We start from the raw sequence: 13,753 nt of genomic DNA on the forward strand, positions 1-13,753 counted from the left end.
ACGAAAGACCATTTTCCACGCGGATGCTTTGATGGGCTGGACTGTGTCCCCCCAAATTCATGTACTGGAGCCCTCATCCCAGGACCTTAGAATATAGCCACCTCGGTAAATAATAAAGAGGTGATACACGAAATGAGGTCTTCAGAGTGGGCCCTAATCCAAGCTGACTGGCATCCCTGTAAGAAGGAGAAACTGGGACTCACAAAAAGACCAGTGATGCGCAAGCACAACGGGAGGGCCAGGTGTGGGAGTGGCGGGGGTGGGGGAGAACCACATGAGGGCACCAGAGGAAGGACAGGGTGTGGGGACCTCGGGAGGACCGCGTGAGGGCACAGGAGAACCTGCTGAGGGTGCGGCGGGAGGTCTGGTGAGGGCGGAATGACAGGATGAGGGCGCAACGGGAGGACTGAGAGACGGCCCAGTGGGAGGACGGGAGAGGGCGTGGCGGGAGGAGAGGGCGTGGCGGGAGGACCGGGTGAGGGCACCAGAGGAAGGACAGGGTGAGGGGACCTCGGGAGGAGCGTGTGAGGGCGCGGTGGGAGGACCGGCTCAGGGAGCAGCAGGAGGTCGCTGAGGGTGGAGTGACCGGGTAAGGGCGCAGTGGGAGGACCGGGTGAGGGCACCAGAGGAAGGACAGGATGTGGGGACCTCGGGAGGACCGCGTGAGGGCACAGATACACGAAATGAGGTCTTCAGAGTGGGCCCTAATCCAAGCTGACTGGCATCCCTGTAAGAAGGAGAAACTGGGACTCACAAAAAGACCAGTGATGCGCAAGCACAACGGGAGGGCCAGGTGTGGGAGTGGCGGGGGTGGGGGAGAACCGCATGAGGGCACCAGAGGAAGGACAGGGTGAGGGGACTTCGAGAGGACTGCATGAGGGCACAGCAGGAGGACCAGCTGCAGGCGCCGTGGGAGGTCGGGTGAGGTTGCAGCGGGACGACCACGTGATGGCAGCAGAGAAAGGACAGTGTGAGGGCGCTGCGGAACCACCGGGTGAGGGTGCAACGGAAGGACAGGGTGAGGGCGCGGCTGGACGAGCGCGTGAGGGCACCAAAGGAAGGACCGCGTGAGGGCGCCGCAGGAGGTCGGGTGAGGGTGGCATGACTGGGTGAGGGCGCCGCAGGAGGTCGGGTGAGGGTGGAATGACTGGGTGAGGGCGCCGCAGGAGGGCGGGTGAGAATGCCGCGGGGGGCTGATAAGCTGACGTCTAGCTTCCAGACTGTCTTCCATCCGAAATGGCCACATCACAGAGAGGACCAGACCGTGTCACCAGCGGCAGGGCTCACTGTAAGGCGGCTTCCAAAAGGTCACGAGCACAGAACGCCAGGCTCATGGGCCAAGTGAGAACACGACCCTAAAGCAAACCCGTCAAATGCGCCTGCGTAAGAACACTTTGCATATTTCAGTTTTCTTAAAGCAAACAGCACCATTTAGTGCAAAGATGGAGGGCTGTCTCAGCTGCATTGAGAAAAATGGGTACTTTGTGAATTTCATATCTTACACTCAGTTTTGACAATAAATTACCATAGTTGACAATAACACACAAAGACAAAGAGAACTGATAACTTTTCAAGGACTTAGTCTTTATCTCTAATCTCTAAGTGTAAATACAGCTGTGAATCTGCATTTTTTCCACATATTTTATTCCACATTATATCTGAAGGAGGATTTCTTCAAACGGCAAGCAAGATAATGAGCAACCATCACTTCAAATACTTTTCATCATGAACAAGAGGTTCAAACCTGCAATCACTGCCCATGAAGCTCAGGCTAAGTGCCATCAGACAGGTGGGAGGCGGCGGTGACATCAGAGCACTGTGACCACTTCCGCTTTTCTTGGAGTACTGTCAGCACTGTGATGGGACACGCAGGCAATACACTTGCCTTCTAGTCCTGCAAATATTCTCTCGTCCAGCCAGGGGCATCAGAGCAGGGGACACTGATCTCTGACTAACAGACAGAGGTCAGTTTCCTTGTCATTGCATTCAGGGAGTTAGAATGTTTTGAGACCTTCCCACTTGACTTTCTGGTTGCTCTTAAAGCATACCTGAGGTTTAGTCAGAGAAGTGGCGGTCCCATTGTGGATGGAGACACGAACAAGACCGAAGTCCTCCGCAGAGGAGGCGGCACCGTCCCGAACTCCGGCCGCAGGGCCGGCCTTCCCCATCGCTGATCACACCGGCCCCTTGCTGCTTCCAGCTGGAGCAGATAAGGGACGGCTCCCTTTGAATGTATCCCCGCGGTAGAGAGCAGAGCCACATGGGCACATGCCCACCCGCCTGCCCTGCAACTCCAGGCATGCTCTGTCACCAGTGCTCTCCCCCATCACTGTCACTTCTGCTCAGGGAGCAGAAATATCACAGGAAGTCACCACCTCTTCACCTAATATCCGCACAACATGCCATTGCCCAGTTCAAGTTGAAGAGCAAACCAGGTGCCAGTTACTGTGTCCCATGCCCAAGTGCCCTGGAGGGATAAAGAAATGTGACAAGTGATCTCTTTTCTCAGCAGCTCCCAGACAGGCGGGAGGCGGCGGTGACAAAGAGGCAAGAGAAAATGGCTTGAGAAATAACTAGAGGGTACAAATGGAACTTAAACAGGTCTCCAGTTTCCCAGCACAAAGAGTGCCGCACAGAGGCCGAGATGATGGAGAGCGAAGGGCGTCGAGAAAAGGTACAGCTCCCGTCCCTCGTTCCGGCAAAGACTGTTGTCCTGTACAGCCCTGTCACCCCTGCCTCAACCTGAGACCCGAGCAGTTTCTGGAAACACTTTCAAATGTCAGAGCTGCCTCCTGCATATCGGAAACTCCGATTCAAACTACTGAAATTCTATTTTTAAGTCTCAGTAATTGAGCATTTATCCATAAAAATATTCCTTTCAGAACTATGAAGCAGGAAAGGTATAAACCATATTTTTAAAAAGAAATAGAAAAGAAAGGAAAAGTATAAACCATATTTTTAGGAAAAGTATAAACCATATTTTTAAAAAGAAATAGAAAAGAAAGGAGGGTAGGAAGGAAGGAAAGAAAAGAGAGAGAAATAAAGAAAAAAGAGAAGGAAAAAAAGGAAGAGAATTCTCTTAGTATTTATTTATTTACTTTAAACACAGGGCAGGTGAAAACACTGGAAGAATTTTAACATCAATCGACAAACTAACACTAAGGCATTTTCCGTTTTGGAATTTCAGGCTCAAATGAGTTCTGGTGGCTGATGAGCTCTGACTTTGTGAAGACAAGGAAGTGGGATGCACTCTCTTCTGGTTCCCACAGCACCCAGACTCCGGGCCCAGTTCTGACAGAGCCCCAACTGTACCCAGTGCTGGAACTTTTTATGTGTCTCCCACTGGACTGTGTATTGTGTGTTTCTTGAAGATGGGGACTGTGTTTCACTAACCTTTGTAACCTTACTTCTAGTACAATCCCTACTATGCAGCAGCTGATCGATTTCTATTACTAACGTGTGCGTGGCTAAGCCTGGAGTAGAAGGTTTACTCTTGAAGTTAGTTACCCCACCAGTAACTAAGTGAAGGTCTGTGACAACTCACCTGGGCTCAGCATTAGCACCTGGATGGCAAATGGCATGCAGTCAGCGTTCCAAAGACAACAAAAATGTAAGGTTATATAGAACAGAAGTCAGAGTGACTCTACCCTGGGAAAGTGGCCAGAAATTTGCAGAGTGAATTATAATCATCTTAATGACCTAAAAACAAAGCATGCAAAAGGAAAAAAAAAACCCTAAGTATAATAGCAAAGAAGGTACTGAGTTGGTGGGAGTGTGGGGGCAGGGGTGATGCATGGCAACATCTCGAGGTGCCCACTGCCCGGGCACGGGACAGGCACACAACAGGCATTCCATGCAGACTGCTGGGGAAAGGCATGGATGACTTCTCAGCTCTACTCTCTCCCTTAGAAGCAGCAGAAAGAGAACTTGGAAAATGTTCTGTGACAAAATTAATTAGGTACTTTGGAGACAGTAAAGAAGTTTCATCATCTGATTGGAATAAGACTAAGGAGAAATCCCTTAACTGATGGCTCCTAAGGGTGTCACTGTATCTGAAACACCATGATAAATAGAGTTTCTTGGAACTTGGTAAATATCTGCTGAAATCAAATATTAAATAACAACTTGATACTGTCCCAACTAGCAAAACAGCTTTCTGTGCTGAGGATCAGATAATCAAGAAAACAAACAAATGCAACTGGACTTGAATTTTCACACTCGGAACTTATATTTCACTCAAAGGGTCCAGATAAATATTGCTACTATTATCTTCCTGTAATCAATCTTAATTTATTGTACTGTAAAACCCTCTCAGATTGTCACTCAATACGCTTAGTAATGGCATCTTATAGAAATCTATCTACATTTCCTTTTACTAAATTAAGCCTAATGAGATTTCACTGAGTGATTTAAAGGTAAAAGAGTTTTTGTCAAAAGAGTGCCATTTATGTGGTAGATAAGACATCTCTCAATGAATTTTTTCTCTTTTCCACCAATTCTAACACACTGCTTTGTCAGATTTATACTTTTCTGTATACTTTACAGATATTATAGTCAATATTTAGAATGCTTTCAGCTTAATCTGTTGGGTTAGAATTTAAAATAACATTTCAAAATACACAAAGAGAATGCTACAAAGTCCTCTGTACCTTCATCTGGCACCAGGATTTCACTGAAATAGATTAATCATTACCATCTGCATAATGATTAACATGCTAACGAAGTACAGAAAATGCGTACAAGACACATTTAAAACGGGAAGAACCAAAGCATAACAATGGTAAAGAAACTGAGGACGACGTTATTTTAGTGAATTAAATCAAACACACTCCGAGTACTTTGCACACTACATAGGTTTAACCAGAGATCTTTCCTAACAATGCCAAAGGCACAGAAACCCTGGACTTGAAAGAATGTGGCACGTGAAAATGGGTGACAAGTCCATGCTGCGCGGAAGAGGAGCTAGGAGCCTCTGCTCCTTCCTCTAAATGTGCAAACAGAGCGTTTGCAAACACTGCCAGGAAAGCTGTCTTCGGTTTTACACAAAGTTCGTGCTGCACAACAGTATTACTTCCACCCCAAACCCAACACTCCTCCCCACTCTCTTAAAAACAGAGCTACTGTTTTTAAATACAGTAATCTTACCTATTGATGGTGACATCAGAATAATTAAAGGGAAGCTGCAACTCTGGACACATTTTGTGTCTGTTGCAATGAAATGTAAGCTGAGAAGCTTGTCATAAGAATCAAAAGTCAGCAGAAATGGAATTCATATTTAACAGGTGAAAACTATGAAAACTCTGATCCAGTACAGATGGGACCAGCAGCCACGGGGATGACACTGAAGCATTTAGCAGCCATATGACAGAGAAGCCACGGAGAGCCAGGGCCTGGCCAGTGACAAAACTGAATGAGTTTCCAGAACGAGAAAGGCCTAACAGGCTTTGGCAGAAGTAGATCAGGCACACAACGGGCTGAGCCTTCATTTCCAGATTAAAACTGATGGTCACCTTTGGGGCGGGAGACTGTTTATGAACTTCATGAAGCAGATGGGCGCGTACTTGAGCAGTGAGCCTAATGCTGGAGAACACGCCTGCCGAGGCCTCTCTGCCTCGAAGGGGCCCACAGCCAGGGGGCAGGGAGGGGGACAAGTAATACTGACCCAGCACCCTCAATGACAGTCACGTGTATTGTAGTCTGTAATCTTGGTGCCAGGGCAGGGTAGGCAGTACTGGTCCCATTTATGGGGAGAAAATGCAGAGGTTCAGAGACAAATGACTTGTCCAACTAGTAGGTGAGGGGACACAAAGAAACAAATGCTTGAGAGGCAGCGTGAGGAGCGCTGCGGCATGGGATGTCCTGGAAGGCCAGAGAAGGCTCCAAAAAGTAGGGACACACAAGCGGAATCCTGTGGTGATTAGAAAGACATGCTCATTCGGCTGTGGTCATTTGGAAAAGAGAGACAGCCAACAAATACAGAAAAATCAACTTGGAGGAAACGGTACACAGGAGGAAGAAAACCAGCAGAAACATTATCATCCTTGGAAAGATAAGATACTGCGCTTGTGAAAAAGCAAGAGCCGTAAAAAAGAATGTGCAGAGAACAAAAACCTTTCCTGGGGATTAAAAGCATGATCACAATTCAACGGAAGGGGTGGAGGAAACGAGGCAGAGGCCATTACCAGCAGATGTGTTCGAGAGCATCTCTCAGACACCAAGGCCGTGATTTCTTGGGTTGGAAGAGCCCACTCGTCTCCCAGCAGAACGAATGCATAGAGACCCATCCAGGCAGACGACTGTTCCCATCCAGAGAAACATCAGAGCACACTGGGGACCGAGAGGAGACCACACCCATTCCTACAAGCTTTCAGGGGGTCGGGGGCGGGTGGGGGAATACATCACATACAAAAGATCACATATCAGAATGCTCTTGGGTTTCTCACTGGGACTCGACACCTTTAACAGGCTGAAGGAAAATGCCTCCCACCTCCTAACTCTACATTCAGACAAAACACCTGTCAGGTGGGAAGGTGGAGTCCTGCCCATTTATTCCTTTAGTGTGGTGATGGTCTCTCTCAGAGACTCTAGAATCTCCTCCTCCCCCACCCCCGGCCTCTACTAATATACTTGGTATTTATTTCATATTGGGGGAAACTGTTAGCGAACACGTTTTTTATGGAGTTATGGAACTTAATGCACACCGACATCGAACCTGTAGTGTTTTGACAAGTGTTAAAAGTTGCTTGTGCTTCATTTGCATCCCATTGTTGTAGTTTTTTAGGCCTTTGTGGGTCAATCTCAGGACCTGACGTCATTATCCATCACTCAGACACAACGCCACTATTATTCAGAGATTCTGATGATGTTGGAGACTAACACCATGTGCCAAGTATGCACGAACTCATTTCATCCTTACAACAACCCTGAGGTGGCACTGTTAATACGTTCAATTTACATATAAGTAACTTGGGAGTCCAGAGAAGTCGCATTCACGTGCCCAGGATCATAGAACTGGGGGGCTGAGGTTTGAACCCCAAGAGCCAGCCTCTAGCTTCTGCTCGTAATTACCATGCTACAATCCTCTGTATAACTTACTGCATAATGTTCTCCCAGGGCTGATGTTTCACAGCTTTCAGACCAACTATCAACAATGTAGAGACCTGATAACATAGTTTCTGAATTATCTGCAAGTTGGTTTTCCTTCCGTTCATCTACATTCATCTATATCGCTCTCTGTGGCATAAATTCAGTTCTTTGCCAGAGTCTTCGGTAAAGTTTAGAGATGAGAAAAACAAAAAGAGTTTGTTCTAATTTGTTTTGAATGTGAATACTGGAGGTTTAATGTAATGGCAGAACAAATCATGAAGGATCATTGGAATTTCCAAGCCTGCTGCCAAATGTCCTCGTATTTAGTGAAGAACTGCCTACTCATTCTGCCACTGGATTCGTTTTTGTTAAGTGTCCTCGCGTTGGGCCACCTGAGTCTTAGATGAAGACCTCAGAGCCAAGGTTACCACTCTAGCACCGATCATGAGCTAACCTTATTTTTTTCAAACTGGCTTTAGAGACATAAAATTAGTATACAATAATCTCCACATATTTAAAGCATACGATTTGTTAAGTTTTGGCATACATACATATCTGCGAAACCACCATCATGACCACGACAGTGAATATATCCATTGCCCCCAAAAGTTTCCTGTGGTTATTTGTAATCTGTCCTTCTTGCCCTTCCATGCCCCCTCCCCTCTCATTTGCTGTCACCACACATTAGTTTGCACTTTCTAGTTTTATGTAAATGAACCATCAGTATATACTCATTTTGGCTGACTTCTGTCACTCAGCATAAGTACATTGGCCCTTGAACGACACGTGGGTTAGGGGCAGCGGCCACCCACATATGCGGGGTTTCCAACCGCCAGCTGACCCTTGAATAACGTGGGCTGGAACTGCATGGACCAGCTGACTTGCACAGGTCAACTGAAAAAAACCTCACATATAAGTGGACCACACAGTTCAAACCCGTGTTGGGCAGGGTCAGCTGTATTTTGAGGGTCACCCATGTTGTCCTGCATACCGGAAATTCATTTGTCTTTACAGCAAGGTAATATTCTAACGCACGGACACCTCGGTTTCATCCAGTTATCTGTTGATGGATCTGTGAATTCTTTCCAAGTTTTGGCTGTCACAAATAAAGCAGCTATCAGCATTCATGTTCCAGTCTCTGTATGGACACAATGTGTTCTTTTCTCTTGGCCAAAAACCTGAGTGTGGGATGGCTGAATCATACGGCAGGTATTTCACTTTTCAGGAAACAATTCATCTGTTTTTGCCAAAGCGTGTGTATTACTTCCCATTCCCACCAGCAGTGCATGAGAGTCCCAGTTCCCACGCATCAGGGCCGACATCTGGCACAGCCTGTCTCTTTGATTGTAGCCATTCTAATGGGTGCGTAGTAGATCACACCACCACTGTGAAGCTGTGAAATGTTAGCAGTGCAACTATGGGTTGAACTGTCATTGCCCCGATGACTTATGATGACTAGTGATGGGCATCTCTTCTCAGTCTGTAATTTGTGTTTTCATTCTCCTAAAATAGACTTGTGAAGAGAAAAAGTTTTCCTTTTGATGAAGTCCGATTTATCAATTTTTTTCTCTTGTGGATTGTGCTTTTGGTGTCATATCTATAAATCTTTTCCTAAGCCAAGGTCACAAAGATTATCTCCTGTATTTTCTTCTAGAAGTTTTATAGTTTTAGATTTTACACTTAGATCTATGACCTATTTTGAGTTAATATTTGTATGTGGCGTGAGGTATGGATCAAAGTGCACTTGGGGCATATGGACAATGAATTGCACAGGCACCATCTGTGGAGAAGACTGTCCTTACTCCACTGAATTGTCTTTGTATCTTTGTAAAAAAAAAAAAAAAACCCAACTCGGGGGTTTTTATTAGTAACAAATACAAATTTTTTTTCAAATGCTTTTTATTTATCTATGAAAATGGTCATATAGTTTTTCATTCTGTTAATATGGTAAATTACAATAATTTTGACTCTTAAACTATTTGCATTTCTGGGATAAACCTCACTTGGCTATGAGATAATACTCTTTTTTATATATTGTTGGGTTCGATGCCCTAAAATTTTGTTTAGAATTTTTGCATCTATGTTGATAAGGGATACTGGCCTTTGTTTTTCTTTACTTGTAATGCCTTTGTCTACTTTTGGTATCAGGTAATTCTGGTCTCATAAAATAAATTGTGAAGCACTCCCACTTCTTCAATTTTCTGGAAGAATCTATGTAGAACTGGTACCATTTATTCCTTAGATATTTGGTAGAATTTACAAGTGAAGTCATCTGAGACTGGAGTTTCTTTAGGGGAAGGTTTTTTAAATACAAAGTCTATTTATTTAATAGATGTATTAATATCCAGGTGGTCTACTTGAATTCAGTTTTAGAATGTCCTTTTCATCTCCTCACACAGACTCAAATTCCTGTTTAAACTCAACCCTGAAATCCATCCAAAAAACCCATGTTTATCAAGAATACATGAAATTGTTCAGAGTTCATTTTGAATCCTAGATGTATGATACTGCCAATTTTTTACATAAAATTTCATTGTTAGTTTTGACATAATGTTAGGAATAATACATACTGAATAAAACAGGAAAATGAGAACACAAGTAGGCTATTAAATAGATTATTTTTTAAAAGTACTAAAGAAATCACAAATGAAAGGATTCGTCCACTAAGAAGACATGATGACCCTAAACATGTATGCAGCAAACAATAAAGCCTCGAAATACATAAAGCGAAAACCGAAAGAGCGGAAAGAAGAGACAGGTGCATCCTCCATTATAGCTGGGGACTTCGATCTCCCTCTTCGCAACTAATAGAATTACTGGACAGAAGGTCAGTAAGGTTACAGAAGCTCGAGCAACACAATTCACCAACGAGACCTAACCGATGTAAAAAGAACACCCCATTCAACAGCAGCAGAGTAAATCCCTTTTTTCCAGCACCCACAGACCATTCACCCAGAGAGATCATATCCTGGGCCCATTAAAGAAACTTCGGCACATTTAAAAGAACTAAAACCTTACAGTATAGATTTTCAAGTCACGATAAAATCAAAGTAGAAATTAATAACAGAAAGACAACAAGAAAATAGATTCAAAAATCAATCAATATACTTCTAAATAATCCATAAATCAAGAAGTCACAGAGGAAAATTTTAAAATACACAGAACTGAATGAAAATACAAATATGACATATCAAAATATGTGGACTCAAGCAAAAGCAGTACTGATTTTTTGATATTAGCATTAAATGCTTATAATAGAGATGAAAGATCTCCAATCAATTATCTAAATTCCTGCCTCCAGAAGCTGGAAAAATAATAGCAAAATAAACCCAAAGCAAGCAAAAGGAAAGAAATAAGAGCAGCAATCAATGAAATCGAAATCAGGAAAAGAGCAGAGAAAGCTCAATGAAGAAAAAACTGGTTCTTTGAAAAAAAATCAATAAAATCAATAAACCTCTAGCAAAACTGACAAAACTAAAAATACAAGATACACCAAAATTTCATCAACATCAAGAATAAAATGGGCTATCACTACAGATCCTGCAACGAGTAAAATGTTTATAAGAAACGGCTACGAATGACTTTAGGCTCCTAAATTCCACAACTTAAGAAATAGATCAATGCCTAAAAAACTACGAACTACCAAGAACTTAACCAAAATGAAATGGACAATCTCAATAGCTCCATAACCATTTAAAAACTGAACCTGTGATTAAGAATCTCCAGAAAAAGAAATTTCTAGCCTAGCTGGTTTCACTGGAAATTCTACCAAGCACTTAAAGAAGAATTTAACACAACACCAATTTTATATAATCTCTTCCCCAAAAAAACAGATGAGGAGGAAATACTTCCCAATTCATTTTCATGAAGGTAGTATTATTCTAATATGAAACCCAGACAAAGCCAGAGCAAAGAAACAAAACAAACAAACAAACAAAACCACGAGGAGAAAAAGCAAAAACTACAGCCCAATATTGTTTGAGTTTACACATAAAGTTTTTCAATAAAAAATCAAATTAAAAAATGTGTAAAAAGAATTACATACAATGACCAAGCGGGATTTATTCCAGGTGTGCAAGGGAAGCCACCATATCAACAGACTAAGGAAGAAAAATCATGTAATCATGTTAATGCAGAAAAAGTATTTTATAAAATCTAACACTCGCTCCTAATAAAAACTGTCAGCAAGTTCAGAATAGAGAAGATCTACCTAAACCTGATAAAGAACATCTACAAAAACCTAACACCTTACTTAACGATGGAAGACTAATGCTTTCCCTCTAAGATGAGGAACGAGACAAGGGTGTCAGTTTTCACCACTCTTGTTCAACACGGCACTAGAAGTTCTAGCCAATGTAACTAGGCAAGAAAACAAAAGGCATACAGAATAAAAGGAAGAAATGAAACAATCCTTATTCCCAGATGACAACTGTCTAGATAGATAATCCCGGGAATCTACGAAAAACCTGGAACTAGGATCGAGTTCAGCAAGGTTGCAAGATCAACACATAAAAATGAACTACAATGCTATTTACTAACAATAAACATGCAAAATGAAAATTAAAAGCAATGCCATTTATAGTCACTCCAAAGAAAATGAAATACTTAGGCATAAGCTTAACAAAACATATACAAGATATGTGTAATGAAAATTAGAAAGTGCTGATGAAAAATATCAAAGAAGAACTAAATAAAGAAACATAACTGTATGTCAACTATAACTAAAACATAAATTAAAAAAGAAGAAAGAAACCATGTCCGCAGATTGGAAAAACACAATAAAGATGTTAATTCTCCCCGAATTATAGGTTTAAGATAATTATGTCAAAAGCCCAACAAGATATTTGTGGATGTAGAACGGTTTGCTCTTAAATTTACATGGAAAGGCGGGTGCCCTAAAAAGGTTAAAACAATTGTGAAAAGAAGTATAAGGTGGGAGGAGTGAGTCGACCTAGTATTAACACTTACTCAGTTAAGACAATGGGGTTCTGGTGAGGGAAAAGACACACAGACCAATGGAACAGAGTAGGAAACCCTGAAATAGGTCCGCGCAAATATGCCCAATTGATCTTTGGCAGAAATGAAAAAGCGATTCAATGGTGGGTGGACAGCCCTTCCAACAAACAGTGCTGCAGCAAGTGGACACCCATAATAAAAATAAATAAACCTCAATCTAAGTCTCGCACCTCATATGAGAATTAACTCAAAATAGATCATGGACTGAAATGCAGTGTAAAACCATAAAACTTTTAGAAAAACATAGGAGAAAATCTTCAGGATCTATGGCTAAGTGAAAAGTTCCTAGACTTGCTACCAGAAGCATGATCCCTAAAAGGAAAAACTGATAAACTGGATGTCATCAAAATTAAAATGTTTGGTATGTAAAAGACCCAAAGAAGAGGATAAAAAGACAAGCATGGTTTGAGTGAAAATATTTGCAAATCACAGATCTTTAAAGGACAAGTATCTGGAATATGTGAGAAATCTTCAAAACTGAACAATGAAAAACCAAAATTCTAATTAGAACATAGGCAGAGACCCGAAGAGTCACTTTACTGAAGAGGATATGCTGAGACAAAATAAACGCATGAAAAGATGTTCCATATCATTAGCCACAGGGGATCTACAGACAAAAACCACAGTGAGATATCACTGCACACCTGTCAGAATGGCTAAAATAAAAAATACCACCGCTACCAGGTGCTGGTGAGGATGTGGACAAACCGGATCACTCAGACATTGCTGGCGGGAATGTAAAACGGTACAGCTACTCTGGAAAATGGTTGGGGCAGTTTCTTATCAAACCATAGGACCCGCAATTGCACTCTTAAGCATTTATCCCAGTGCAATAAAAACTTATATTCATACAAAAACAGGTACACACGCCAAAAGCACAAGAGACAAAAGGAAAAAATAAACCAGACATCGAAACCTTCAAGTTTTGTGTTATAAACACTACCATCAAGAAAGTAACTGGACAACTCATCGAATGGGAGGAAATATTTGTAACTCATATCTGATAAGAGACATATTCAGAACATGTAAAAGACTCTTACAACTCAACAACGAAAAGACAAATATCCCAAGTAAAAAAATGGGCAAAGGATTTAAATAGACATTTCTCCAAAGAAGACATACACATGGCCAAAAGGCACACGAAAACATGCTCAGAGTCATTAGTCATCAGGGAAACGCAAATCAAATCCACGATGAGACACCACTTCACACCCACTAGGATAGCTAGAATCAAACAGACAGCAACAAGTGCTGGCAAAAATGTGGAGAAAATGGAGCCCTCGCACACCGCTAGCGAGATGGTAAAAGGAGACAGCCATTTGGAAAACAGTCTGGCAGTTCCTCGAAAAAAGTTAAAATATACAGTTACCACAGGACACAGCAATTCTACTTCTAGAGAAGTGAAAACACACACCTACACAAATCCTTATTCGTGAATGTTCACAGCAGCATTATTCACCAGAGCCAGAAAGCAGAAACTACCCGAATGTCCACCAACTGATAAGTGGATAAATAAAATACACTCTATACGATATTTTTGAGGATAAAAAGAAAAAGAAATGTATTGATCCACGCCACAAGGTAGATGACCGAGTGAAAAGCCACATACTGTGCGATCCACTGACACAGGGACGGAGAGTGGATTAGTGGC

The 13,753-nt window shown here is 42.5% G+C and overlaps 1 protein-coding gene across 1 annotated transcript in view; it reads right to left on the bottom strand.

Annotated features, from left to right (window-relative positions):
- Nucleotides 1–2,168, bottom strand: part of PPARA (peroxisome proliferator activated receptor alpha) — a 26,247-nt gene extending 24,079 nt beyond the window's left edge. The window contains exons 1-2 of the mRNA XM_025050585.1: nt 2,049–2,168; nt 285–364 (exon numbers count right to left, since the gene is read on the bottom strand). Of these exons, the coding sequence (XP_024906353.1) occupies nt 285–364; nt 2,049–2,168 (200 nt within the window). The remainder of the gene's footprint in view (nt 1–284; nt 365–2,048) is intronic.
- Nucleotides 2,169–13,753: the final 11,585 nt, after the last annotated feature.

This window comes from Pteropus alecto, unplaced genomic scaffold (assembly GCF_000325575.1).
Source record: "Pteropus alecto unplaced genomic scaffold, ASM32557v1 scaffold157, whole genome shotgun sequence".
In the NCBI taxonomy this organism is placed as follows: domain Eukaryota; kingdom Metazoa; phylum Chordata; class Mammalia; order Chiroptera; family Pteropodidae; genus Pteropus; species Pteropus alecto.